Source organism: Entelurus aequoreus, linkage group LG13, assembly GCF_033978785.1.
Source record: "Entelurus aequoreus isolate RoL-2023_Sb linkage group LG13, RoL_Eaeq_v1.1, whole genome shotgun sequence".
In the NCBI taxonomy this organism is placed as follows: domain Eukaryota; kingdom Metazoa; phylum Chordata; class Actinopteri; order Syngnathiformes; family Syngnathidae; genus Entelurus; species Entelurus aequoreus.
This window is the reverse complement of record NC_084743.1, coordinates 68,051,173-68,078,137: the sequence shown is the minus strand read 5'-3', so window position 1 is coordinate 68,078,137 and position 26,965 is coordinate 68,051,173. Positions and strand designations below refer to the sequence as shown.

The window sequence follows — 26,965 nt, the reverse complement described above, 5'->3', positions numbered from 1 at the left end:
CGGCCCCCAGCCACATTTTTTTAATTGTAATTTTGAAGAATTTATCTGAATGTGCATGAACTATTTCTGTGCAAAATAGTTTGAAATGTTAAATGTTTTAAATATAATATAAATGTTAATCAGTTTACTGTACTGTGCCAACTGTACTACTATATGAGTACATATGTTCGATTGTTTCATTAAAAATAAAACAGCAAAGTCCATTTGGCTGTCATCTGTTTTAATTATGAGACACAATTGTGTCAAAGTCATGATTTTTTTGTTCATGCTTGAAATAAGAAATTGTTACTTTAAAAAAGTAGTTTTATACTTGTGAGTGTTGATGACACAGCTTTGCAACAGTTGATATTCTAGTTTCAAGCATGTTTTACTCAATATAGGTCATAAAATCTCAGCAACAAGCTGTAATATCTTACTGAGATCATTTAGGACCAAAACACTTAAAACAAGTAAAAGACTCTAACATAAAATCTGCTTAGTGAGAAGAACTATCTTATCAGACAGAAAATAAGCAAATATCACCCTTATTTGAGATATTTAATCTTACTTAGATTTCAGTGTTTGCAGGGCGTATGTTCCTTCTTGTTTCATTCTCTCCCGCCTGCACTGCAAAAACTGAAATCTAAGTAAGATTAAATATCTCAAATAAGGGTGATATTTGCTTTTTTTGTGTCTGATAAGAGCATTCTTCTCACTAAGTTAGAGTCTTTTACTTGTTTTAAGGGTTTTGGTCCTAAATGATTTCAGTAAGATATTACAGCTTGTTGCTGAGATTTTATGACCTATTTTGAGTAAAACATGCTTGAAACTAGAATATCAACTGTTGCAAAGCTGTGTCATCAACACTCACAAGTATAAAACTACTTTTTTAAAGTAATAATTTCTTACTTCAAGCATGAAAAAAAATCGAGCGCATATCATTATGTCAAGATAATGGCACTAGCATTTGCTTAATTTAAGAATATTTTTCAACATATTGAGCAAAAAGGTCACTTTTTTTTCTACCAAGAAAAATGCACTTGTTATTAGTGAGAATATACTTATTTTAAGGTATTTTTGGGTTCATTGAGGTTAGCTAATTTTACTTGTTTTGGAAAGTCTTGACAAGCCAAATTTTCTTGTTCTATTGGCAGATCATTTTGCTTAGTTCAAATAAAATACCCCTAATTTTTGGATTTTTTAAAATTATTTTTGCAGTGTGCTCAATTGTTTATAAAGTAAACACCATGAAATAATAATAATATTTGTCCACGACATTTGGGCCACTACGAAATTGGGGTAGCAGCGGGAAAAAAGCGCCTCATTAGGACTTGGCTTGAGTGATAAGATTAATTTCTATCTCACTATAATATTTACCAAGAATACAGTAAATGCTGAAGCTACATATGGAGGAAACTCAAGAGAAAGTAGGATGAAGTATTATTTTCATCTAATCTTGAAATGTGCGTAATAACGCCCACATGCAACATGCAGTGACATAAATGCTGCTGAAAGCAGCTATTTTATGAACTCTGAATCGATAAGTGGGCAGGTGTACCTAATGTTGTGACAGGGAGTCTATATACCGCATTTTCCGGACTATAAGCCTCTACTTTTCCCCCACGTTTTGAGTCCTGCGGCTTACAAAGCGGTGCGGCTAATTTTCTGATTTTTCTTTGCTAATGCTCACAATGTTTTGTATTCAACAAATAGTTTTCATAGAACAAAGACACCCATCCATCCATTTTCTACCGCTTGTCCCTCTAGGGGTCGCGGGGGGTGCTGGAGCCTATCTCAGCTGCATTCGGGCGGAAGGCGGGGTACACCCTGGACAAGTCGCCACCTCATCGCAGGGCCAACACAGATAGACAGACAACATTCACACTCACATTCACACACTAGGGCCAATTTAGGCTGATCAAACAAAACAGAAGTCATTGTCATGGACCCACTAGCTGCGGAAGCTAGCTCTCCAATCAGCTAAACAGACTCAATAATTCCACGGTGACATTTTGGTGAATTTACGAAACTAAAACAATACAAAAAGAATGGCATTGTAAGTTAATAATACTAATAGAGACACTTGTAAACGTGCTAGCATATTAGCTAATGCTAACAACGCTAGCCTGATTACATTACGATAGCACGTACAAATATGCATGAAAACACCCCTACAGACATCACACATGGGACGGTTTAGTGAGTATAAACAGTTTTGGTTATATTGCAAAACTTACAAACATTGCTTGGAGTGATGAAGAATTCTTACAAGTAGAAACACTATAGACCAGACTTGTTTCACCAAGTTCCACCTCAGAAAACACTTGGCTCTCCAAGTACCACCATAATGACCAACATTAAAATACAGTAGCGTTGTAGGACTAAGTATTCAATAAAACAAAGCAGGGGCTTAATTTAACAAGTACCGTATTTTTCGGACTATAAGTCGCAGTTTTTTTTATAGTTTGGAGTTATACTCAGGAGCCACTTATGTGTGAAATTATTAACACATTACCGTAAAATATCAAATAATATTATTTAGCTCATTCACGTAAGAGACTAGACGTATAAGATTTCATGGGATTTAGCGATTAGGAGTGACAGATTGTTTGGTAAACATATAGCTTGTTCTATATCAGTGGTTCTTAACCTGGGTTCGATCGAACTCTAGGGGTTTGGTGAGTCGGGCTCAGGGGTTCAAAACACACCCGACTCATCTTGTAAATAAAAACTTGTCCCTATCGGCGTATTACGGATACGGCAACAGCAGAAGTCACACTGATTTGCAGGTGTGTAATTTGTTGTGAGTTTATGCACTGTGTTGGTTTTGTTCTTTGAACAAGGTGATGTTCATGCACGGTTCATTTTGTGCACCAGTAATAAAACATGGTAACACTTTAGTATGGGGAACATATTCACCATTAATTAGTTGCTTATTAACATGCAAATTAGTAACATATTGGCTCTTAACTAGTCATTATTAAGTACTTATTAATGCCTTATTCGGCATGGCCTTATTATAACCCTAACCCTCTAACCCTGGCCCTAACCCTCTAAGCCTAATCCTAACCCTCACCAAATAACTCTAAATTAAGTCTTTGTTACTTAGAATATGTTCCCCATACTAAAGTGTTACCAAAAACATATAACTTTGTCTTGAATTTGAAAAAAAAATTTATTTTTTTTTCACTAAGGAAGGGTTCGGTGAATGCGCATATGAAACTGGTGGGGTTCGATACCTCCAACAAGGTTAAGAACCACTGTTCTAAATGTTATAGTTATTTGAATGACTCTTACCATAATATGTTACTTTAACATACCAGGCACGTTCTCAGTTGGTTATTTATGCGTCATATAACATACACTTATTCAGCCTGTTGTTCACTATTCTTTATTTATTTTAAATTGCCTTTCAAATGTCTATTCTTGGTGTTGGGTTTTATCAAATAAATTTCCCCAAAAAATGCGACTTGTACTCCAGTGCGACTAATATATGTTTTTTTCCTTCTTTATTATGCATTTTCGGCCGGTGCGACTTATACTCCGGAGCGACTTATACTCCGAAAAATACGGTATATTAAATACATTACACATTTTTGAACAGTAACACTGTGTTTAAATAAAGGCACTTTAATCAAGTAATTATTTGGCGTACCACTAGATGGAGCCCACGTACCACCAGTTTGAGAATAACTGATCTCGACCAGAAGGCAGTTTTAAATCTAGATTAAAATCACAGGTCCACTTTAAGGTGTTCGGGAGTGAGGTTGACTTTGCATCGCGAATATTTCAGTTAGAAGACAAAAAACAGCCAATTGCCTTGTCCTGACCTAAACGATACTCTTAAAAGGGTGAGCATGACACATTTCATGGTAGGACAGAGTGACCTCACTGAAAAACACTGACGTGCACCATTGCCTCACCCATTAAAAGTGTGTGATTGTGATGCACTAAAGTGTCCAAATGGGAAGAAGACATGGGGTCACTGTCTAGGCTAGAAACCTCTAAGTAATGACTGGGCGTCCTGCTCCACATGCTTAACCATAGCTACACTTTATTTTGAGGAAATGAATGTCATCGCGACAATATGATGGGAATGATCTCATCTGGAAGACATACTGTCATCGCTTGTTGACAAGGGGCGCGCAGCAGAATGAATGAATGTGAGTCATAACTTTTACATGAATAAAGTAGTTGGGTCTATGGATGGGTGATTTGGCCTGGAATGTATATTGTGATACATATTGCAGCCTCCTGCTATAACAATATATATCACAATTTGGTATGTGAATGATAATAGAGAATAGAAATGCTCTTAATTTGGCTGTTGACTCATTGGGTCATTTCCAGTTGTATTATCTGTATATCTACGTTTAGTTCCAACAGATGTGATATGCTTTGAAATGCATCATGTGATCGCCCGGCCCATCTGTCAAATTTCAAAAGCAAACGTGGCCCCTGAGCCAATAAGTTTACCCACCCCTGATCTAGCCACTTAACACACTGGTACTATACCGGTACTTCATATCGCTACTGTCCATATTTGTAAACATTTGACCTCCATTTTCAACATCCAAGAGCTATAGCATATCCTCCAATTGTGTGTAGTAGTGTACCAAAATTATTTTGATACTTTTCTGTACTATTCGGTACTTTTCTAAATAAAGGGGAACCAAAATAATTGCATTACTGTCTTTATTTTAACAACAAATCTTACGGTACATTAAACATATGTTTCTTATTGCACGTTTGTCCTTAAATAAAATAGTGAACATTGATTGATTGAGACTTTTATTAGTAGGTTGCACAGTGAAGTACATATTCCGTACAATTGACCACTAAATGGTAACACCCGAATAAGTTTTTCAACTTGTTTAAGTCGGGGTCCACTTAAATTGATTCATGATACAGATATATACTATCATATATACTATCATCATAATACAGTCATCACACAAGATAATCACATTGAATTATTTACATTATTTACAATCAGGAGTGTGGAGGGGGGGTGGGGTGGGGGGGGGGGTATGGACATCAAGTAGTGGACATAGAGAGAGAGAGAGAGAGAGAGAGAGAGAGAGAGAGAGAGATCAGAAGGCATAAGAAAAAGAATCTGCATTTGATTGTTTACATTTGATTATTAGCAATCCGGGGAGGGTGTTAGTTTAGGGTTGTAGCTGCCTGGAGGTGAACTTTTATAGCGGTTTTGAAGGAGGATAGAGATGCCCTTTCTTTTATACCTGTTGGGAGCGCATTCCACATTGATGTGGCATAGAAAGAGAATGAGTTAAGACCTTTGTTAGTTCGGAATCTGGGTTTAACGTGGTTAGTGGAGCACCCCCTGGTGTTGTGGTTATGGCGGTCATTTACGTTAAGGAAGTAGTTTGACATGTACTTCGGTATCAGGGAGGTGTAGCGGATTTTATAGACTAGGCTCAGTGCAAGTTGTTTAACTCTGTCCTCCACCTTGAGCCAGCCCACTTTAGAGAAGTGGGTAGGAGTGAGGTGGGATCTGGGGTGGAGGTCTAGAAGTAACCTGACTAGCTTGTTCTGAGATGTTTGGAGTTTAGATTTGAGGGTTTTGGAGGTGCTAGGGTACCAGGAGGTGCATGCGTAATCGAAAAAGGGTTGAACGAGAGTTCCCGCCAGAATCCTCAAGGTGCTTTTGTTGACCAGAGAGGAAATTCTGTAGAGAAATCTCGTTCGTTGGTTAACCTTTTTGATTACCTTGGTTGCCATTTTATCACAGGAAAGGTTAGCCTCTAGAATGGAACCTAGGTAGGTGACCTCATCTTTCCTGGTGATGACACTGTCACCTACTTTTATGGTGAAGTGATTGACTCTCTTAAGTTTGATGTGGGACCCAAACAGGATGGATTCTGTTTTACCCAAGTGGATGGATAGCTTGTTGTCAGCGAGCCAGGTGCAAATTCTACAGAGCTCAGCACTGAGGATTTTCTCCACCTGTGACTTGTCCTTGCCGGATACCAGCAGGGCAGAGTCATCCGCAAACAAAAACAATTCACAGTCACATGCCGATGACATGTCGTTTATGTATATTAGGAACAGTAAAGGTCCCAATATACTGCCTTGGGGGACTCCAGAGTTCACCGAGAGGGGGGGGGGACACGGTGCCGTTCACCTCTACCACCTGCTCCCTCCCCTCCAAGTAAGACTGCATCCAGCTCCAAGAGGTTTTGTTAAATCCGATTGCTCTGAGCTTATCCAACAGTATAGCGTGGTTAACGGTGTCAAAGGCCTTCTGAAGGTCCAGCATGACCATGCCGCAGTATTTGCCCGCGTCCACCTCATGTTTGATGTGGTCGGTCAGATAGAGAAGGCATGTGTCAGTGGAGTGGTTAGTTCTGAAGCCGGATTGGAATTTGTACATGAGTTTATTAGTGGCAAGGTAACTATCGACCTGTTCATAAACTATTTTCTCCATTACTTTCGAAATGGAGCTGAGAATAGAAACAGGTCGGTAGTTGCCAGGTTCCAATTTGCTTCCTTTTTTAAAGAGGGGAGTTACTCTTGCTATCTTAAAATCTTTTGGTACTTGGCCTTGTGTAATTGATAGGTTTATTATGTGCGTGATGATCGGGGCAATGATGGAGGCAGAGTCCCTGAGGAATCTGGAGGGAATATTATCAAGACCGGTGGCCTTGTTAGGGTGGAGCGCGCTCAATTTTTTAAACACCTCATCAGCTGTGACCATTTCTAATTTGAAATCATTGTTGGATACTCCTAGCTTTCTGTAGAAGGCTTTAATGTGTTCTACACCAAAGCGACCAGAGTGGTGGGACAGCTTGTTGACAAGAGTTGCAGCTATGCTGGTGAAAAAGGCGTTAAGTCTGCTAGCTACCTCCATTTTGTCTGTAATGAGGGAGTCACCCTCCTTGATGCTGATGTTGGTGAGTCTTGTTTTAAGTTTCTGGCTGCAACCAGGAAGCTGGTTGTTGAGAATTTTCCAGAGCTCACGTGGCTTATTCGTGTTTTCCTCTATTTTGTCGTTAATGTAATTTTTTTTTTAAGGATTTAGTCAGGTTGGTTGACTTATTTCTTAATTTATTGCATTGCTTTTTGAGAGTTGAAAGGAGTAATTTGAGGTTGATATTATTGGGTTGTTTATCTACTTCTGTTTTACATTTTTGGTATTCAGAGTATTTCCTGTCTCTGTCTTTTATGGCAGCTAATAGGTCCGGATTCATCCATGGTTCCGAGCGGGCTTTGATCCTGACTGTTACAAGACAACTTGTCTTTTAGTAGTAAGTAAGCAAACAAAGGCTCCTAATTTAGCTGCTGACATATGCAGTAACATATTGTGTCATTTGCCATTCTATTATTGTGTCAACATTATTAAGGACAAGTGGTAGAAAATGAATTATTATTCATAGCCCTTCTTAAAGTTATAAATGACGTCCGTCTAAACACAGACTCTGGCAAAACTTCAGTATTAATGCTTTTGGACCTCAGTGCTGCATTTGACACTGTCGACCACTCATTACTTTTGGACAGGTTGGAAAACTGGGTGGGGATCTCAGGCACAGTTTTAAGCTGGTTCTAGGCATATCTACAAGATAGGAACTATTTTGTTTCCATTGGTGACTTTGTATCAGAACCAACCAACGTAATGTGTGGATTCCCCCAAGGTTCAATCTTGGGGCCGACTTTATTTAACATCTATATGCTCCCACTAGGACAAATCATGCAAAATAATAACATTGACCATCATTGCTATGCCGATGACACCCAAATCTATGTAGCGCTATCACCAAATGACTATCGCCCCATAGATCTTCTGTGCCAGTGCATTGAGCAAGTCAAACACTGGATGTGCCAAAATTTCCTACAACTAAATGAAGATAAAATTGAGATAATTGTTTTTGGTGCTAAAAAAGAAAGGTTTAAAGTCATGCAACACCTTCAATCACTGTCCCTGAAAACCTCAAATAAAGCCAGAAATCTTGGGGTTATTTTAGATTCTGATTTACATTTCGACAGTCACATCAAATCAGTAACAAAATCGGCCTATTATCACCTCAAAAATGTAAAAAGACTCAGAGGGCTCATGTCAGCTCAAGACTTTGAAAAACTTGTACATGCCTTTATTACCAGTAGGCTAGACTATTGTAATGGTCTCCTTGCAGGTCTTCCCAAAAAAACTGTCAGGCAGCTACAGCTTGTTCAGAACGCTGCTGCTAGAGTTCTAACAAAGACCAAAAAATGTGAGCACATTACACCAATTCTTAAATCCTTACATTGGCTCCCTGTACATCAGAGAATTGATTTCAAAATCCTCCTGCTCACATATAAATCACTACATGGTCTAGGGCCCAAGTATATCACTGATATGCTCCCACTATATAAGCCCTCTAGATCACTAAGATCTTCTGAGACCAATCTGTTAGCGGTTCCAAGAGTAAACTCAAATCAAGGGAGAGCATCATTCAGTCACTATGCAACAAATAGCTGGAATAAACTTCCTGAAGATGTCAGACTTTCCCCAACTCTTGACTACTTTTAAAACTAGACTGAAGACTTTTATGTTCACCTTAGCTTTCAGCTAAATCTTTTAATCTTTTAACTTTTAACGTCTGCACTGTTTTTGTTTTTATTGTCTGCATTTTAATTTTGCTTTTATTTTCTTTCATTTCACTTTGTTGTCTGTGAAGCACTTTGAGTCTGCCTTGTGTATGAAAAGCGCTATACAAATAAAGTTGCCTTGCCTTGCCTTGCCTTGCCTATTAATCTACTTGTTCATTTACTGTTAATATCTGCTTACTTTCTCTTTTAGCATGTTCTATCTACACTTCTGTTAAAATGTAATAATCACTTATTATTCTGTTGTTTGATACTTTACATTGGTTTTGGATAATACCACAAATTTGGGTATCAATCCAATACCAAGTAGTTACAAGATCGGTACTTTTCAGAGGCGGTATAGTACCGTACCGAAAATGATTCATTAGACTACTAATACCGGTATACCGTACAACCCTACTGCATAGTGGAGCATGTTTAGCTATTCCACACTCAGTGATACTAGAACTTGTAATTAACATAGATAATTGCAACAATGGAGGCGAAGATTGCCGACTTATAAGTGGATTTTCACTGTGGAGGGACGTTAGCCGCTCGCGAAAATGCTACACTGCGTTGAGGATGCGTTCATTAGCTTGTCGCAGTCAAAAGTGCGGGTCACAGCTGGAGAGTGTCATCAACATGTACAAACTCTGTTTCCATATGAGTTGGGAAATTGTGTTAGATGTAAATATAAACGGAATACAATGATTTGCAAATCATTTTCAACCCATATTCAGTTGAATATGCTACAAAGACAACATATTTGATGTTCAAACTGATAAACGTTTTTTTTTGTGCAAAATGCAAATAATCATTAACTTTAGAATTTGATGCCAGCAACACGTGACAAAGAAGTTGGGAAAGGTGGCAATAAATACTGATAAAGTTGAGGAATGCTCATCAAACACTTATTTGGAACATCCCACAGGTGAACAGGCAAATTGGGAACAGGTGGGTGCCATGATTGGGTATAAAAGTAGATTCCATGAAATGCTCAGTCATTCACAAACAAGGATTGGGGGAGGGTCACCACTTTGTCAACAAATGCGTGAGCAAATTGTTGAACAGTTTAAGAAAAACCTTTCTCAACCAGCTATTGCAAGGAATTTAGGGATTTCACCATCTCTGGTCCGTAATATCATCAAAAGGTTCAGAGAATCTGGAGAAATCACTGCACGTAAGCAGCTAAGCCCGTGACCTTCGATCCCTCAGGCTGTACTGCATCAACAAGCGACATCAGTGTGTAAAGGATATCACCACATGGGCTCAGGAACACTTAAGAAACCCACTGTCAGTAACTACAGTTGGACGCTACATCTGTAAGTGCAAGTTAAAACTCTCCTATGCAAGGCGAAAACCGTTTATCAACAACACCCAGAAACGCCGTCGGCTTCGCTGGGCCTGAGCTCATCTAAGATGGACTGATACAAAGCGGAAAAGTGTTCTGTGGTCTGACGAGTCCACATTTCAAATTGTGTTTGGAAACTGTGGACGTCGTGTCCTCCGGACCAAAGAGGAAAAGAACCATCCGGATTGTTATAGGCGCAAAGTTAAAAAGCCAGCATCTGTGATGGTATGGGGGTGAATTAGTGCCCAAGACATGGGTAACTTACACATCTGTGAAGGCGCCATTAATGCTGAAAGGTACATACAGGTTTTGGAGCAACATATGTCGCCATCCAAGCAACGTTACCATGGGCGCCCCTGCTTATTTCAGCAAGACAATGCCAAGCCATGTGTTACATCAACGTGGCTTCATAGTAAAAGAGTGCGGGTACTAGACTGGCCTGCCTGTAGTCCAGACCTGTCTCCCATTGAAAATGTGTGGCGCATTATGAAGCCTAAAATACCACAACGGAGACCCCCGGACTGTTGAACAACTTAAGCTGTACATCAAGCAAGAATGGGGAAGAATTCCACCTGAGAAGCTTAAAAAATGTGTCTCCTCAGTTCCCAAACGTTTACTGAGTGTTGTTAAAAGGAAAGGCCATGTAACACAGTGGTGAACATGCCCTTTCCCAACTACTTTGGCATGTGTTGCAGCCATGAAATTCTAAGTTAATTATTATTGGCAAAAAAAAAATAAAGTTTATGAGTTTGAACATAAAATATCTTGTTTTTGTAGTGCATTCAATTGAATATGGGTTGAAAAGGATTTGCAAATCATTTTATTCTGTTTATATTTACATCTAACACAATTTCCCAACTCATATGGAAACGGGGTTTGTATTATCTCCAGGTAAAAGCTTCATCATCGGCCAAATTTATATAATGAAATATATTGCACAACCCTAGTCGTGCCACTGGTATTCTGTACTAAAAATGTAGTGAAGCGATTGTATTTTTTTTAACATAACGTTAATGGGAAGATAGAGACACTTTCCGTACTGCACGGTCTTGACATAATTGTAAAACTATTTTGTTCCTGCACAGTTCCTGAAAAGTCCAAAATAAATGGAATCTCCATAGCGCCTGTGAGTGTGTGAATTAGTGACAGACTGTGAGAGTGTGCTAGTACAGGCTGTGCTAATGACTTTCACTTCATGTCCACATTTGAACTGAAGGAAGTTCGAGGTCATGTCGCTGATGTCTCATCACTTTCGGCTTCGACATTGCAACGCAATGCAAAGTGTGTGTTTTTGCACATCTACGCGTGTCAGTGCTGCTAACACCGTGTCCGCCGTCTTTACCACGGGACCCTGGAGTGGCCAGGCAGGGTGGGAAAGTGCATGGAGGAAATAAATGGAACCTTTGTATTGATTAGGAAAACAATTGGATTATGTGTTGTAATAGTATTATAGAATTAGTATTAAGGAGATTATACGGGTGCATGTGCTTTTACCTTATATCCAGCATGGGTCCGGCTCTTTGTAAGCGGTGTGGTGGAGCAAAGTTCAATGGCCTCGGGCTCATGGAAGATCACCGTGGGCAACGGCTCCTTCCTTAGCGTCAGCACATTCAGCTTGGTCTTCAGCATGCTCTGAAAGTGCTGAAGCAGAAAGACGATAAAGATTAGACTTTTATCAAACCTTCATTAAATATCAAACGGCTGCTTTTGCTTAAAAATGGAACCTTAATAATACCAGCACAGAACAAAATACAAGGGAATTAGGAACGGAAAGGTGTCTACTCCTTGAACTTACGTAAATTGTCTCTAATGGCAAAGGTTTAACCTCTGGAATAGATTCCTTTACTTAACGGGGAACTTAATTCAAAATCCCAAACAACCAAAGATTAGACTGCCTTCTGGGAAAAAAAGTGGAGGCCCATGGAGACAGAACTAGGCCAAGAACTGGGGATGAATGTTACAACAGAAAGCTGCACTCGCCGTCAAAACATGAAAAGCACACTGGAAAAACTCACAATCTCACCAAGTATACACTACCGTTCAAAAGTTTGGGGTCACATTGAAATATCCTTATTTTTGAACGAAAAGCACTGTACTTTTCAATGAAGATAACTTTAAACTAGTCTTAACTTTAAAGAAATACACTCTATACATTGCTAATGTGGTAAATGACTATTCTAGCTGCAAATGTCTGGTTTTTGGTGCAATATCTACATAGGTGTATAGAGGCCCATTTCCAGCAACTATCACTCCAGTGTTCTAATGGCACAATGTGTTTGCTCATTGGCTCAGAAGGCTAATTGATGATTAGAAAACCCTTGTGCAATCATGTTCACACATCTGAAAACAGTTTAGCTCGTTACAGAAGCTACAAAACTGACCTTCCTTTGAGCAGATTGAGTTTCTGGAGCATCACATTTGTGGGGTCAATTAAACGCTCAAAATGGCCAGAAAAAGAGAACTTTCATCTGAAACTCGACAGTCTATTCTTGTTCTTAGAAATGAAGGCTATTCCACAAAATTGTTTGGGGTACCCCAAACTTTTGAACAGTAGTGTACATTTCTCATTTTTAGTCAAAATATCTAAACAAACTTACTCCCCTGAAAAGTCATTTTTTCAGTCATACATAAGAACTTGTTTTTAGGCAATAGCTCTTTTCAGGGAAAAAAATACTACTTGTGACTTGTGTACCCCGCCTTCCGCCCGAATGCAGCTGAGATAGGCTCCAGCACCCCCCGCGACCCCGAAAGGGACAAGCGGTAGTAAATGCATGGATGGATAGATGGATGGATGCTCCACCCACACAGACAATGAGACTGGATGACTGACAAGATGTTTCACTGCGATTATTTAGTTTCTGAAACCCATGCAGTGAGTGAACCCTCTTGCAGCCTGTTTGGAAGCGACAGACAAACAAAACGAACATGCATTTTCTCTTTCTATGCCACATCAATGAGGAATGCGCTCCCAACAGGTATAAAAGAAAGGGCATCTCTATCCTCCTTCAAAACCGCAATAAAAGTTCCCCTCCAGGCAGCTACAACCCTAAACTAACACCCTCCCCGGATTGCTAATAATCAAATGTAAACAATCAAATACAGATACTTTTTCTTATGCCTTCTGATCCCTCTCTCTTTCTCTCTCTCTCTCTCTCTGTCTCTCTCTCTCTCTCTCTCTCTCTATGTCCACTACCTGCTGTCCATATCCTACAATAATGTAAATAATTCAATGTGATTATCTTGTGTGATGACTGTATTATGATGATAGTATATATCTGATAGTATATATCTGTATCATGAATCAATTTAAGTGGACCCCGACTTAAACGAATTGAAAAACTTATTCGGGTGTTACCATTTAGTGGTCAATTGTACGGAATATGTACTTCACTGTGCAACCTACTAATAAAAGTCTCAATCAATCAATCAATCAATGCACAGACTTGACAATTTTATTTAGTTGTTGCTTCGCTGGGGTTTGTCTGTTTGTTTGTTAGCAACATAGCTCAAAAAGTTATATGTGGATGTTGATTCAAATTTTAGGAAATGTCAAAAATAGGAGAATAAACAAGTTATAAAATTTTCGGGGTGATCCAGAACACCACCTGGATTTTTTTTTTTTTAAAGATTATGCTGAAATGCGGTTCCATCGACACTTCTTAAACGTTACTAAGCTCTTATTTCTTGTTTTCTTATGCTAGTTTAGTGGTTAGCTTAGCTATTAGCGTGCTTGCTCCTGATCCAAAACACCGCCTGGATTTAGGATTTTTTTTTTTACGATTCTTTACTATTGGGAGATGAGACCTGATCTGCTATTCTAGGTTGCATTTTTTTATTCTTATAGCCAGACCTGTGTGTTTATTTTATTACCTTAAGGTTTCGGCAACAACTGTTGTCTTCCTTAGAGGTTGTCGCGTGATGCTTAACTAGGTTGTCATTTATCCATCCATCCATTTTCTACCGCTTGTCCCTTTTGGGGTTACGGGGGGTGCTGGAGCCTATCTCAGCTGCATTCGGTTGTCATTTAATCGAGATATAATGTCTAATTGAACAGTTACGAAAATATTAAAGGGGAATTGCACTTTTTGGGGGGAATTTTGCCAATCGTTCACAATCATTATGAGACAAGAAGACAAAAGGTTGGTTTTTTTTGCATTTTAACATGTAAAAATCGTCTCGTTCTTGGTAGCTAGCAATGTGGTAAATGGGAGCAATCAATTCCAACTCTTTATCACTTTAAAAATGCATTCAAAAACCGTCAATGATACTTCATTAGCGTTCCGTAACCTGTATAATAACCAAGCTGTAGCAACATTGTTATTGTAATAGCGAACACTGGGGATTTTTTTTTCTAGCGTAGCAACACATCGGCGTGCTTCGGTATTAGCCGTAAAAGCTTGTTACGGAAAGAGATAAGCTAGCTTCTACGACAACACGAAACACCTTTGAGTTTGTAATGCACAACACTGCGATAGGACAAAAATCTGTACTGACTGAAAAACATTAACAATCATATTACAGTATCTGTAAAGTATTAGTCCACATTTCATGTTTTGTTTGTACACAGCTAGCCAGACAGCATATGCTGTCGGTCATGATACACGCATGACGTGCTGCAAGTATCATGATCGATATAAAGTGTAACTTATTCCTTGTCTGTTTGATCCAGCTGGTCAGGGACGTTTTTGCCGGTTAATTACGGGTAAGCACGCCATTTATGTCGAAATAGCTTAGCTCCAAATTCCACATTTTGTAGCTTTGATTCACTTTCACCTCACTCTCTCGGCTTCCGTCTGCTCCAACGTCTCACGTTCTTCTTCGTGCTCGCTTCTAGAAGCAGTAGCAGTACATTCAGATTCAGAAAGAGTTTTGTATGATTGATTGAAACTTTTATTAGTAGATTGCACAGTACAGTACATATTCCGTACAATTGGCCACTAAATGGTAACACCCGAATACGTTTTTCAACTTGTTTAAGTCGGGGTCCACGTTAATCAATTCATGGTAAAGAGAAGGTTGTGAATCCTCACTTATCCAAAAATAGTCGTCTTTGTTGTTTGTTACTGAATCCGCCATGATTAGAACACACTCGTGTTTGAATCCGGAAGTAGGAACACATGTTGTTTGTTACCGGAAGTCGGAAGTGCGCTGCTATGGAACTGAAAATAAATGCGAGGAATAATTACTTACGGCAATGATTAAACTGACCAAAATACGTTTAATATTGTACGTATCATATATTGTTATGAACGTGTCTGTTACTACATTATAAATATACTTGCTGTGTATATAAAACGTTGATGGAGGGTTTAAAGTTGTTTCAGAGGGCTTTGAAGGCTACAACGGTTACTCCCATTAGACACATCTTCCAAGCCTTTTTTTTATCATCTTTAAGATGATAAATACATTTTATACATTTTGATTTCTATTTACTGTTTTAATTGTTTTTTCCCTTTAAAATTGTTTTTATTCATATTCATATTTATCTTTATATTGTTTTTATATTGGTTCTATATTTATTTATTTTTTGTTTTTATTCAGTCATTGGTGGAGCTAAGGATAATATTTGATTATTGTTTTTAATATTGTTTTTAATACTGTTTTTAATATTGTTGTGCAGCACTTTGGAAACACTTTTGTTGTTTAAATGTGCTATATAAATAAAGTGGATTGGATTGATTGGATTAAGATAAAAAAAATAAAAAAAAGACGTGTGTTTTTGTCTCTCATAATGATTGTGAACAATAGGCAAAACTCCCCAAAAAAAGTGCAGTTGTCCCTTTAAGACCGCACACATCGCTAATAAAATTAATTTACTTTTTGGAATTAAAGTCAACCTTTTGGAGACCCCGGATTCAACCGATGTTTAAAAAAAATAGTTGTTGATCGGCCAGACGCGCATGTAACTTATGCAACATAGGAACTTAACCAAATCCATCTGTATTGTCTGCCAAGGTCTGTACACTCATTTTAAACCAAATGTAAATATCTACACATACCTCAATCTAATCACTTATGGATGCATTTAAATGTGTGACAAGTCGTCTGACGTTGCTCGGTAGGAAAGATCCAAGTGCAAGTGGACTTGAAGATGAACGTGGTCATAGGAAACCAGGAGTTTGATAAACCTTTGAGTTCATCACTGACTGTTATTTCAGTTTTTCGCTCTGAGGACTTGAAGGCAACACCACCTTAGCAGGCTGTCAGTAAAACGTCGGAGGGAATCATTTAATAGGAAAAGCTTTCACAAGGGAACTAAGATAGCAGGCCAAGAAACTGTTTTCAATCCCACTTGAAAGGTTTTGTGTATTTCCTCCTTAATATCTACAGTATGTAGACATAAATTGACATGCTGAGCAAATCAATGGGGTTGGTTTAGAGCGAGCCAACTGTCGGCTGCCTGCCAATGTCGAGTACAACTGTGAGAGTCTTTGGCTGCAGGTTTTGTGGTCTGTAGGCACTGGTCAGTTGAACATGTAGAAACAATAACACTGACCCTACATCATTGCACCACAAGAGTTATGTCTCTATGTCATTGGGTGCTCTAAGGATGAGGGTTAGGATGGTTTGAGATCTGGTCTCAACAGTCAGAATCTATAATCAATTATTGATGAAATGCCATTAACTTTGGTAGGAGACATATGTCAAGAACATCATGAATGTTGAATAGGTTAAGAAGTGAAGTGAATGAGATTTATATAGCGCTTTTTCGCTAGAAACTCTAAGCGCTTTACATAGTGGAACCCATTATCTACATATTTAAAGGCCTCCTGAAATGAAATGTTTTTATTTAAACGGGGATAGCAGATCCATTCTATGTGTCATACTTGATCATTTCGCGATATTGCCATATTTTTGATGAAAGGATTTAGTAGAGAACAACGACAATAAAGGTCGCAACTTTTGGTCGCTGATTAAAAAAAAGCCTTGCCTGTACCGGAAGTAGCGTGACGTCACCAGAGGAAGGACTCCTCATATTCTACCATTGTTTTCAATGGAGCGAGAGAGATTCGGACCGATAAAGCGACGATTACCCCATTAATTTGAGCGAGGATGAAAGATTTGTGGATGAGGAAAGTGAGAGTGAAGGACTAGAGAGGCAGTGCAGGACGTATCTTTTTTCGCTCTGACCGTAACTTAGGTACAAGCTGGTTCATTGGATTCCACACTTTCTCCTTTTTCTATTGTGGATCACGGATTTGTATTTTAAACCACCTCGGATACTATATCCTCTTGAAAATGAGAGTCGAGAACGCGAAATGGACATTCACAGTGACTTTTATCTCCACAACAATACATTGGCGAAGCTCTTTAGCTACTGAGCTAACGTGATAGCATCTGGCTCAAATGCAGATAGAAACAAAATAAATAAATCCCTGACTTGAAGGATCAACAATACTATTAAACCATGGACATGTAACTACACGGTTAATAATTCTCAGCCTGGCAAAGCTTAACAATGCTGTTGCTAACGACGCCATTGAAGCTAACTTAGCAACCGGACCTCACAGAGCTATGATAAAAACATTAGCGCTCCACCTACGCCAGCCAGCCCTCATCTGCTCATCAACACCCGTGCTCACCTGCGTTCCAGCGATCGACGGCGCGACAAAGGACTTCACCCGATCATCCATGCGGTTGCCGGCTAGTGCGTCTGCTATCCAAGTAAGTCCTCCTGGTTGTGTTGCTACAGCCAGCCGCTAATACACCGATCCCACCTACAACATTCTTCTTTGCAGTCTCCATTGTTCATTAAACAAATTGCAAAAGATTCACCAACATGTCCAGAATACTGTGGAATTTTGAAATGAAAACAGAGATTTTTTGTATTGGTTTCAATGGGGTACCAATACTTCCGTTTATCTATTGACGTCACGCGCATACGTCATCATACATAGACGTTTTCAACCGGAAGTTTAGCGGGAAATTTAAAATTGCACTTTATAAGTTAACCCGGCTGTATTGGCATGTGTTGCAATGTTAAGATTTCATCATTGATATATAAACTATCAGACTGCGTGGTCGGTAGTAGTGGGTTTCAGTAGTCCTTTAAGATACATTCAAACCAGCGTGGGCGGCACTGGGAGCAGGTGGGTGGAGTGTCTTGCCCAAGGAGCAGTGACTAGGACGGCGGAAGCGGGAATCGAACCTGGAACCCCAAAATTTCTGGCACGGCCGCTCTACCAACGGAGCCACGCTTCCCCCAAGGAACAGATAGTTAAGAATAGGGACATTTCATCAGAGTGTTATGCTGCTGATGTCACGTGGGGGTCGCATCTTTGTACGGGATCGTTCCTCCAGATGCAACACGGACACTCCGGACGAAAACGTGAAGGTAAGATATGATTTATTAATCATACATAATACACCGTACCAAAAAGACAGAAACAAACAAAAGAAAAGTGTGCCGAACGCACGGGAAGCTAAGGCAACAGCTTAGCACAGGAATCAAGAACATGAATAAACCAACGTAACAATTGCATACCGAAAATAAGGAAGCCAGACCGAGTGTGGCGAGCAACGTGAATAAATAGCTCTCTGATTAGTGCTCAACAACAGCAGGTGAACGTGCCGAACACTAATCAGAGGCAGGTGAAACCAATTTGTACCCATGGTGATCAAAAAGAACCCCCGAAGTGCACAAAACAACTAAGGAAGTCCAAAACTAACAGAACATAACTAAATTAAGCATGATCCAACCACGGATCATGACAGCTAATTGCTATACAGATCATCCACAGGGTTTCCCCTTAATGTAACTGATGGAGGCGCACCGCCACAGCAATATCATATCCACCACACCTTGAAAATAAGGGTTTTTTATGTGAAAACAAATCTAATATAATGTGTTGTAGCCTCCAGAAGAAGTCACACAAAGTCTGACGCTATTTTTTTTAACTTTTATTGTCAATCTTATAACAACCGGCCTAATCTGAAGGTTTCTGAAATCAGATTTCTTGGGGTCATCTTAGATGAAAAGTTGACATGGAAAGTTCATATATTGCATGTGAAAAATAAGCTATCTAAAAGTTTATTTATTTTGAACAAGGTTAAATACAGTTTCCTGTATAATACAATGAGAATGTTATATTGCTCAATCATTCTACCTTATTTCAATTATTGTGCAGACATATGGGGAAATACATATCTCAGCAACATAATGCCTTTATTTCTTTCACAGAAAAGAGCAATTTGTATCATTTTTACAGTAGGATATAGAGACCACACAAATCCACTCTTCATTGGGTCAGGATTATTAAAACTAAAAGCCATTGTAGAATTGCATACTCTATTAGTGATGTTCAAAGCTAAAAATAAAGTTCTTCCAAAGGACTTACAAAAGTTATTTGTGTTCACGTCGGAAGATGAGAACCACAGAAGGCCGTATGACTTTAAACATCCAAGAGTGCGAACAAATTTGAAGCAAATGTGCTTGTCTGTTGCTGGTGTGAAAGCATGGAATTCTCTAGACCAGGGGTCGGCAACCCAAAATGTTGAAAGAGCCATATTGGACCAAAAATACAAAAACAAATCTGTCTGGAGCCGCAAAAAATTAAAAGCCATATTAAATGTGTCATGAGATTTAATTAAGAGGACTTAAAGGCAACTAAATGAGCTCAAATATAGCTACAAATGAGGCATAATGATGCAATATGTACATATAGCTAGCCTAAATAGCATGTTAGCATCGATTAGCTCGCAGTCATGCAGTGACCAAATATGTCTGATTAGCACTCCACACAAGTCAATAACATCAACACAACTCACATTTGTGCATTCACGCACAACGTTAAAAGTGTGGTGGACAAAATGAGACAGAAAAAGAAGTGGCATAAAACACGTCCTAGAAAGTCGGAGGAAGTTATACATGCAAACAAACTATACGGTGAGTTCAAGGACCGCCAAAATTAGTAGGACAAAACGGCGCTCGCCAAATACTCGAATCAGTGAAGCATGTTTAATACAAACAGTGTGATTTATAACAATTAGGGAGGTTTGTGTCATGTTTGTCCTCCTACAGAAACCATACTAAAACAAAAAAATAGATTTTTTTTTCCCCTCATCTTTTTCCATTCTTCATACATTTTTGAAAAATCTCCAGAGAGCCACTAGGGCGGCGCTAAAGAGCCGCGTGCGGCTCCAGAGCCGCGGGTTGCCGACCCCCGCTCTAGACAAAGACTTGAAAAGTTGCAAGAATATCTTTGAATTTAAAAAGAGTTACAAAAAGAGACAACTGGAATTATATCAAACTGATTTTTTAATTTTGATTGGAAAGTGTAATTTTGAAAATGCTTAAACAAAAATTAAAAGTATGTTGGAGTTCGGGTGTTGGTGGAGGGAACAGTGATAATGTCAACTAAATAATTTGTGTTAAAAAGGGGGCAGATAAATATAAGAATAGTATTCTTCCATCTGCTCCTTTCTGATCATGGAAATGTATAAGAAACAAAACAAAAAAAACAATGAAAGTGTCAACTGTATATGGCTTGTATATATGCATTTTCATGAAAGGAATAAAAAGAAATGATGATGATGATGAATCTATAAAATTGTGTGTACTGGTAATGGACGTGTTGTGTATGATCTACTAACACTGCATGTACAAAACAAAAGTGATGCAGTCTGCCTTATTTAAATGACGATTTTGCATGTACTATACGGGGGCCGAGGCATCACCACAGAGACATCGGATCATTTACTGCACATTACTTTTATGATGCTCAGGCTCATGGGAAAGAGGCTGCACTTACCGTGCTCAAGACACGACAAATGCTACTTGAAGAAGTTGTTTCGTATAGGAGATACGTTTATAAAAACATAAAACATAGGCATTAAAAAATTTAAAAAGCGAGCAGACACCAAAACGCTTCATTTGAATTGGTTTTAATCAGCCCCTTAAAGGCCTACTGAAACCCACTACTACCGACCACGCAGTCTGATAGTTTATATATCAATGATGAAATCTTAACATTATAACACATGCCAATACGGCCGGGTTAACTTATAAAGTGACATTTTAAATTTGCCGCTAAACTTCCGGTTCGAAACGCCTCTGAGGATGACGTATGCGCGTGACGTAGACCGGCGAACACGGGTATGCCTTCCACATTGAAGCCAATACGAAAAAGCTCTGTTTTCATTTCATAATTCCACAGTATTCTGGACATCTGTGTTCGTGAATCTGTTGCAATCATGTTCATTGCATTATGGAGAAGGAAGCTGAGCAAGCAAAGAAGAAAGTTGTCGGTGCGAAATGGACGTATTTTTCGAACGTAGTCAGCCACAACAGTACACAGCCGGCGCTTCTTTGTTTACATTCCTGGAAGATGCAGTCAAGATGGAAGAACTCGGATAACAGAGACTCTAACCAGGAGGACTTTTGACTTCGATACACAGACGCCTGTAGAGAACTGGGACAACACAGACTCTTACCAGGATTACTTTGATGTGGATGACAAAGACGCAGACGTGCTACTGTGAGTATGCAGCTTTGGCTTCTAAACATTTGATCGCTTGACCGTATGTGCGCAACTTTTTTTTACGTATGTACGTAACTTTTTAAAAATATATAAGCTTTATGAACCTTGGGTTAGGTGAACGGTCTTTTGGGCTGAGTGATTGTGTGTGTTGATCAGGTGTTTGAATTGTATTGGCGTGTTCTATGGAGCTAGGAGCTAGCAGAGGAGCTAGGAGCTAGCGTAACAAACACGCAGGTGTTTTTATGCAGGATTAATTTGTGGCATATTAAATATAAGCCTGGTTGTGTTGTGGCTAATAGAGTATATATATGTCTTGTGTTTATTTACTGTTGTAGTCATTCCCAGCTGAATATCAGGTCACCCCCGGCTCTCACAGCATCTTCCCTATCTGAATAGCTTCAACTCCCCACTAGTCCTTCACTTGCACTTTACTCATCCACAAATCTTTCATCCTCGCTCAAATTAATGGGGAAATTGTCGCTTTCTCGGTCCGAATCTCTCTCACTTCATGCGGCCATCATTGTAAACAATAGGGAACTTTGCGTATATGTTCAACTGACTACGTCACGCTACTTCCGGTAGGGGCAAGCCTTTTTTTTATCAGATACCAAAAGTTGCAATCTTTATCGTCGTTGTTCTATACTAAATCCTTTCAGCAAAAATATGGCAATATCGTGAAATGATCAAGTATGACACATAGAATAGATCTGCTATCCCCGTTTAAATAAAAAAAATTCATTTCAGTAGGCCTTTAAGTCCCCCAGCATACAGCTATAAAATGATAAAGGAATATTGCTGAATAGAGGATATGTCAAATATTTTTTATTTCTGACAGACCATGCCAATATGTAGAAAAAATGTATAAAAGAGGATTCTCTGTCTATCGTCTGTCTTTGCAGCGGGAGCACTGATGTCAGTTTGCACTTACTTTTACAGACGTGCTAAAGAAAATGCTAAATAGTGCCTGAAAAAACGGTGATGAGTGTTGATAAGTCCCATTATGCGTGCTGTATAATGTATTTGCATTATCTCCTCACAGTATTGTGGGCTTTTTGACGATCAGCATATATTCTGCATAGTAATGAAGATAAGAGATGCAAAATGGTTTCCACGCCTTATTCTGCTCACTTAGGAGATGCAATCTACTTTGCACACGTTTAGTAGATCATCTTTGCGTGTGCTATCCGGTTTGCACGTGTTTTAGTGCTTTACTTTTTGTAAAACAGGCCCTAAATTGCAATTACAGTTGTAAGTCCAAGACGTCAGTGTATTTTGTTTTATGTTGCGCCAAAAAGTGTTAATACTGTAAGAGTTGTACTTATTACGCACTAGCTGTTTGATTGTAACATGTATCTTAGTTGTAGTTTTCACTAACAAATTTGAAAGTGTTGAAATTGCCACTTAAAATCGCTAATGCTAATCAGTAGCATGCCAATAGCAAAGCCAATGTATATTACCATCAAACTAGCGTTTTTTAACTTAACGTTGGAGCGTTTTTGTCATTTTCAATTGCCTCAAGGCGCATGCTGGTGAGCTGGCAGGGATCATCAACAAATTGTTCAACCTTTCCCTGTCCCTGCCACCGTCCCACAATACTTCAAATATGACACAATCGTTCCCATTCCCAAAAAAACCCACCAGAGACTACCTCAATGACTACAGATCCCTAGACCTTGTGTCTGTAGTCATGATATGATTTGAGCGTGTAGTCCGGTTCTCAGGAGGATATTGGAATGTGCGCTATGTGGCATATTGAATATTATGTTGCAACTAGATGAGCCAATTCCTGAAGGAATTGCGTGTGAATGCTCCAATGCTGAAGTTGAACTTCAAAATATCTAATTGTTGAAGTAGAGCACACAATTCCTGAACAGGCTCAATATTTTGAAGTTGGAACAGTTTGAATCGGATAAAAAATGTAGGAGTTGTGCAACTTTGAAGATTGTCCCATTGATTTCAATGGGAATTTCCCAAAAATTTGGGAATTTGGGGAAAAGCTGGAATTTAAGAAAAAAATGGTAGAAAAAACTTCAATGATCTGAATGAGTTATGGTTGGTGTTGGAATTTTCAAATCGGTTGAGAAATGTTGAAGTAGCAACATGTTGAATTGAGAAATGGTATGGAATTCCTGGAATTTCAGGAATTTTTCCAGCTCAAAAAACTACTTATTTGTTTGTCCTAATTAAGAGGAATGTTTTGACGGTTGAAGTGGGTTGAAAAATGTGCAAGGAGTAGTCGGCAGAAAAAAGGGTGGAAATAGGGCTATGGAAAACCAGGAACTCTGGAAAACCCTGGAATTTTTTTGAACTTGGAAAAAAGGTAGTTTGAATGATCAGAATGGTGGAATGTGTTGAAGGTGGAATGGTATGAGTAGGTGGGAAAATGTGGCAATGCTGAAAGTTTGAAAAATGGCCAATTCATTTTGAATGGAAAAACTTTCCCGGAAAACCTGGAATTCTGGGAAATCTGGGAATTTTTGGAATTTGTCAAGGGAAAGCCCGCAATTCCCAAATAGGCTGAACCGTTTGAAGTTGGAACGGTTTGAATCGGAGGCAAAATGTGGAAAGCAGAGCGCGCCAAAATCTGGAGAAGAAGAAGAAAATGAATAATAAACAGATTAATTTTGGTGTAGAAAACCATGTGTGTGAATGCTTTGGCGCATTCACACAATGGCGTCAGAAAAGTAGCACATTTATCACTGAAGTGCTAAATACAACATGCGTAATCCTGTGATGATCCTCAAGTCAAGTTCCACTGCTGGGGCCACAGCAGCAATGAAAACAAATGACAAAAGGGAGGTTTGCGTGTCAGAACAGTGGGATGAAAAGGCATGAAAAAGATGTGTATGGAGCAGATGGAGAAAAATGAGAAAAAAGAAAGAAAAAAGTTCAGAGTTGTGAAAGTAAAGCCACATGTGTGTAAACGCTTGCTGACCTCCGCGTCAGCACTTTACAGCTTCCTGACAGCGGCTCGCATTCCTGCGGCCGGGCCCGGGCACTGCGTGGACGGAGAGGAGGTTGCCCACCCCCCCGCCAGGAGCGAAAGACCTGAGTGGAGGGCCCCTGCTGGATTTGATTCACAATATTTTTAAACACTCTCCCTCAACTTGCCAAAGTCTTCTCGTCAAGACCTGGCAGTGAAGGGACTCTATTTTGAGTGGGACTTGGACTTGGACTCCATCGTCCAACCAAGTGTTATGAGACGAGGGTCCTGTCTGCACTGTACAATACACAATGGCTGGCGTCACATGGAGACCTCAGAAACCTCAGCCAGGATTAGAAAAACACAAAGGCTCTGTTTTGAGATTTGCATTTCACCGACTACTTTGCGCAAGCCGAATTATTTTCAGGTGCCTGATCCCAGCTGATCAAACTGTCTCCGGAAAATAAACACGTGACTTCCGCACACACACACACACACAAACAAATAAACTCTGTATTAACTTGCGCAATTTTGTAGGGGAAAAAAACCCCTAGAAATGTACTGATAGAACTCTGTGGTTCCCACCAACGTGACATCCTAGACCAGGGGTCACCAACGCGGTGCCCGCGGGCACCAGGTAGCCCGTAAGGACCAGATGAGTAGCCCGCTGGCCTTTTCTAAAAATAGCTCAAATAGCAGCACTTACCAGTGAGCTGCATCTATTTTTTAAATTGTATTTATTTACTAGCAAGCTGGTCTCGCTTTGTCTGACGTTTTTGATTCTAAGAGAGACAAAACTCAAATAGAATTTGAAAATCCAAGAAAATATTTTAAAGACTTGGTCTTCACTTGTTGAAATAAATTCATATTTTTTTTTACTTTGCTTCTTATAACTTTCAGAAAGACAATTTTAGAGAAAAAATACAACCTTAAAAATTATTTTAGGATTTTTAAACACGTATACCTTTTTACCTTTTAAATTCCTTCCTCTTCTTTCCTGACAATTTAAATCAATGTTCAAGTAATTTTTTTTTTTATTGTAAAGAATAATAAATACATTTTAATTTAATTCTTCATTTTAGCTTCTGTTTTTTCGACGAAGAATATTTGTGAAATATTTCTTCAAACTTATTATGATTAAAATTCAAAAAAATTATTCTGGCAAATCTAGAAAATCTGTAGAATCAAATTTAAATCTTATTTCAAAATCTTTTGAATTTATTTTAAAATGTTTGTTCTGGAAAATCTAGAAGAAATAATGATTTGTCTTTGTTAGAAATATAGCTTGGTCCAATTTGTTATATATTCTAACAAAGTGCAGATTGGATTTTAACCTATTTAAAACATGTCATCCAAATTCTAAAATTAATCTTAATCAGGAAAAATTACTAATGATGTTCCATAAATTCTTTTTTAAATTTTTTCAAAAAGATTCGAATTAGCTAGTGTTTCTGTTCTTTTTTTCGGTTGAATTTTGAATTTTAAAGAGTCGAAATTGAAGATAAACTATGTTTCAAAATTTAATTGTCATTTTTTTTCTTGTTTTCTCCTCTTTTAAACCGTTCAATTAAGTGTAAATATCATTAATTATTAATAATAACATAGAGTTAAAGGTCAATTGAGCAAATTGGCTATTTCTGGCAATTTATTTAAGTGTGTATCAAACTGGTAGCCCTTCGCATTAATCACTACCCAAGAAGTAGCTCTTGCTTTCAAAAAGGTTGGTGACCCCTGTCCTAGACACAACCAGGGAGGAAAACACAAATTATACAACATATCTGATCTATGATAGGTATCGGTATTATTGCTGCAGGTGTTAATTAGAGCTGTCAAGTGATTAATTTTTTTTAATAAGATTAATCACACACTAAACCTGTGATTAATCACAGGTTATTATTTGCTTGCATAAATAACATTGGCTGAAGAAAATATCACAATGTTAAAGTTAAGTTAAAGTACCAATGATTGTCACACACACACTAGGTGTGGTGAAATTTGTCCTCTGCATTTGACCCATCCCCTTGTTCACCCCCTGGGAGGTGAGGGGAGCAGTGGGCAGCAGCGGTGGCTGCGCCCGGGAATAGTTTCTGGTGATACAACCCCCTATTCCAACCCTTGATGCTGAGTGCCAAGCAGGGAGGTAATGGGTCCCATTTGTATAGTCTTTGGTATGACTCGGCCGGGGTTTGAACTCACAACCTACCGATCTCAGGACGGACGCTCTAACCACTAGGCCGCTGAGTAGGTACTGTTTGGGTACAAATGCAATTTGGTAGTCAGAATGTGATACAGGAACGTTTTTTAAATGTTTTACTGAAAAGCAAGTCACTGATTTGCTTAAAACTTGGTGAAAAGAAGTATAGTCAAAATTAAGTGCCCTGCGATGAGGTGGCGACTTGTCCATGGGTGTACCCCGCCTACCGCCCGGATGCAGCTGGGAAAGGCTCCAGCGACCCCCCCCGCGCGACCTCGAAAGGGACAAGCGGTAGAAAATGGATGGATGGATGGAAAATTAAGTGCACATTTTGAAAGTCTTTGCAGTTTGCAATAATCTTGCAAACAAGGTACAGTTCATAATCAATAATGTAGTAAACACACTCATACAACAACTTAACATAGTGCATTATTTCCTCTTCTTTAGTTTCAAAT

The 26,965-nt window shown here is 38.9% G+C and overlaps 1 protein-coding gene across 1 annotated transcript in view; it reads right to left on the bottom strand.

Annotated features, from left to right (window-relative positions):
* Window positions 1-26,965, bottom strand: part of LOC133663649 (PTB-containing, cubilin and LRP1-interacting protein-like) — a 100,104-nt gene that overhangs the window by 43,034 nt on the left and 30,105 nt on the right. The window contains exon 2 of the mRNA XM_062068290.1: window positions 11,408-11,554. Coding sequence (XP_061924274.1) covers window positions 11,408-11,554 — 147 coding nt within the window. The remainder of the gene's footprint in view (window positions 1-11,407; window positions 11,555-26,965) is intronic.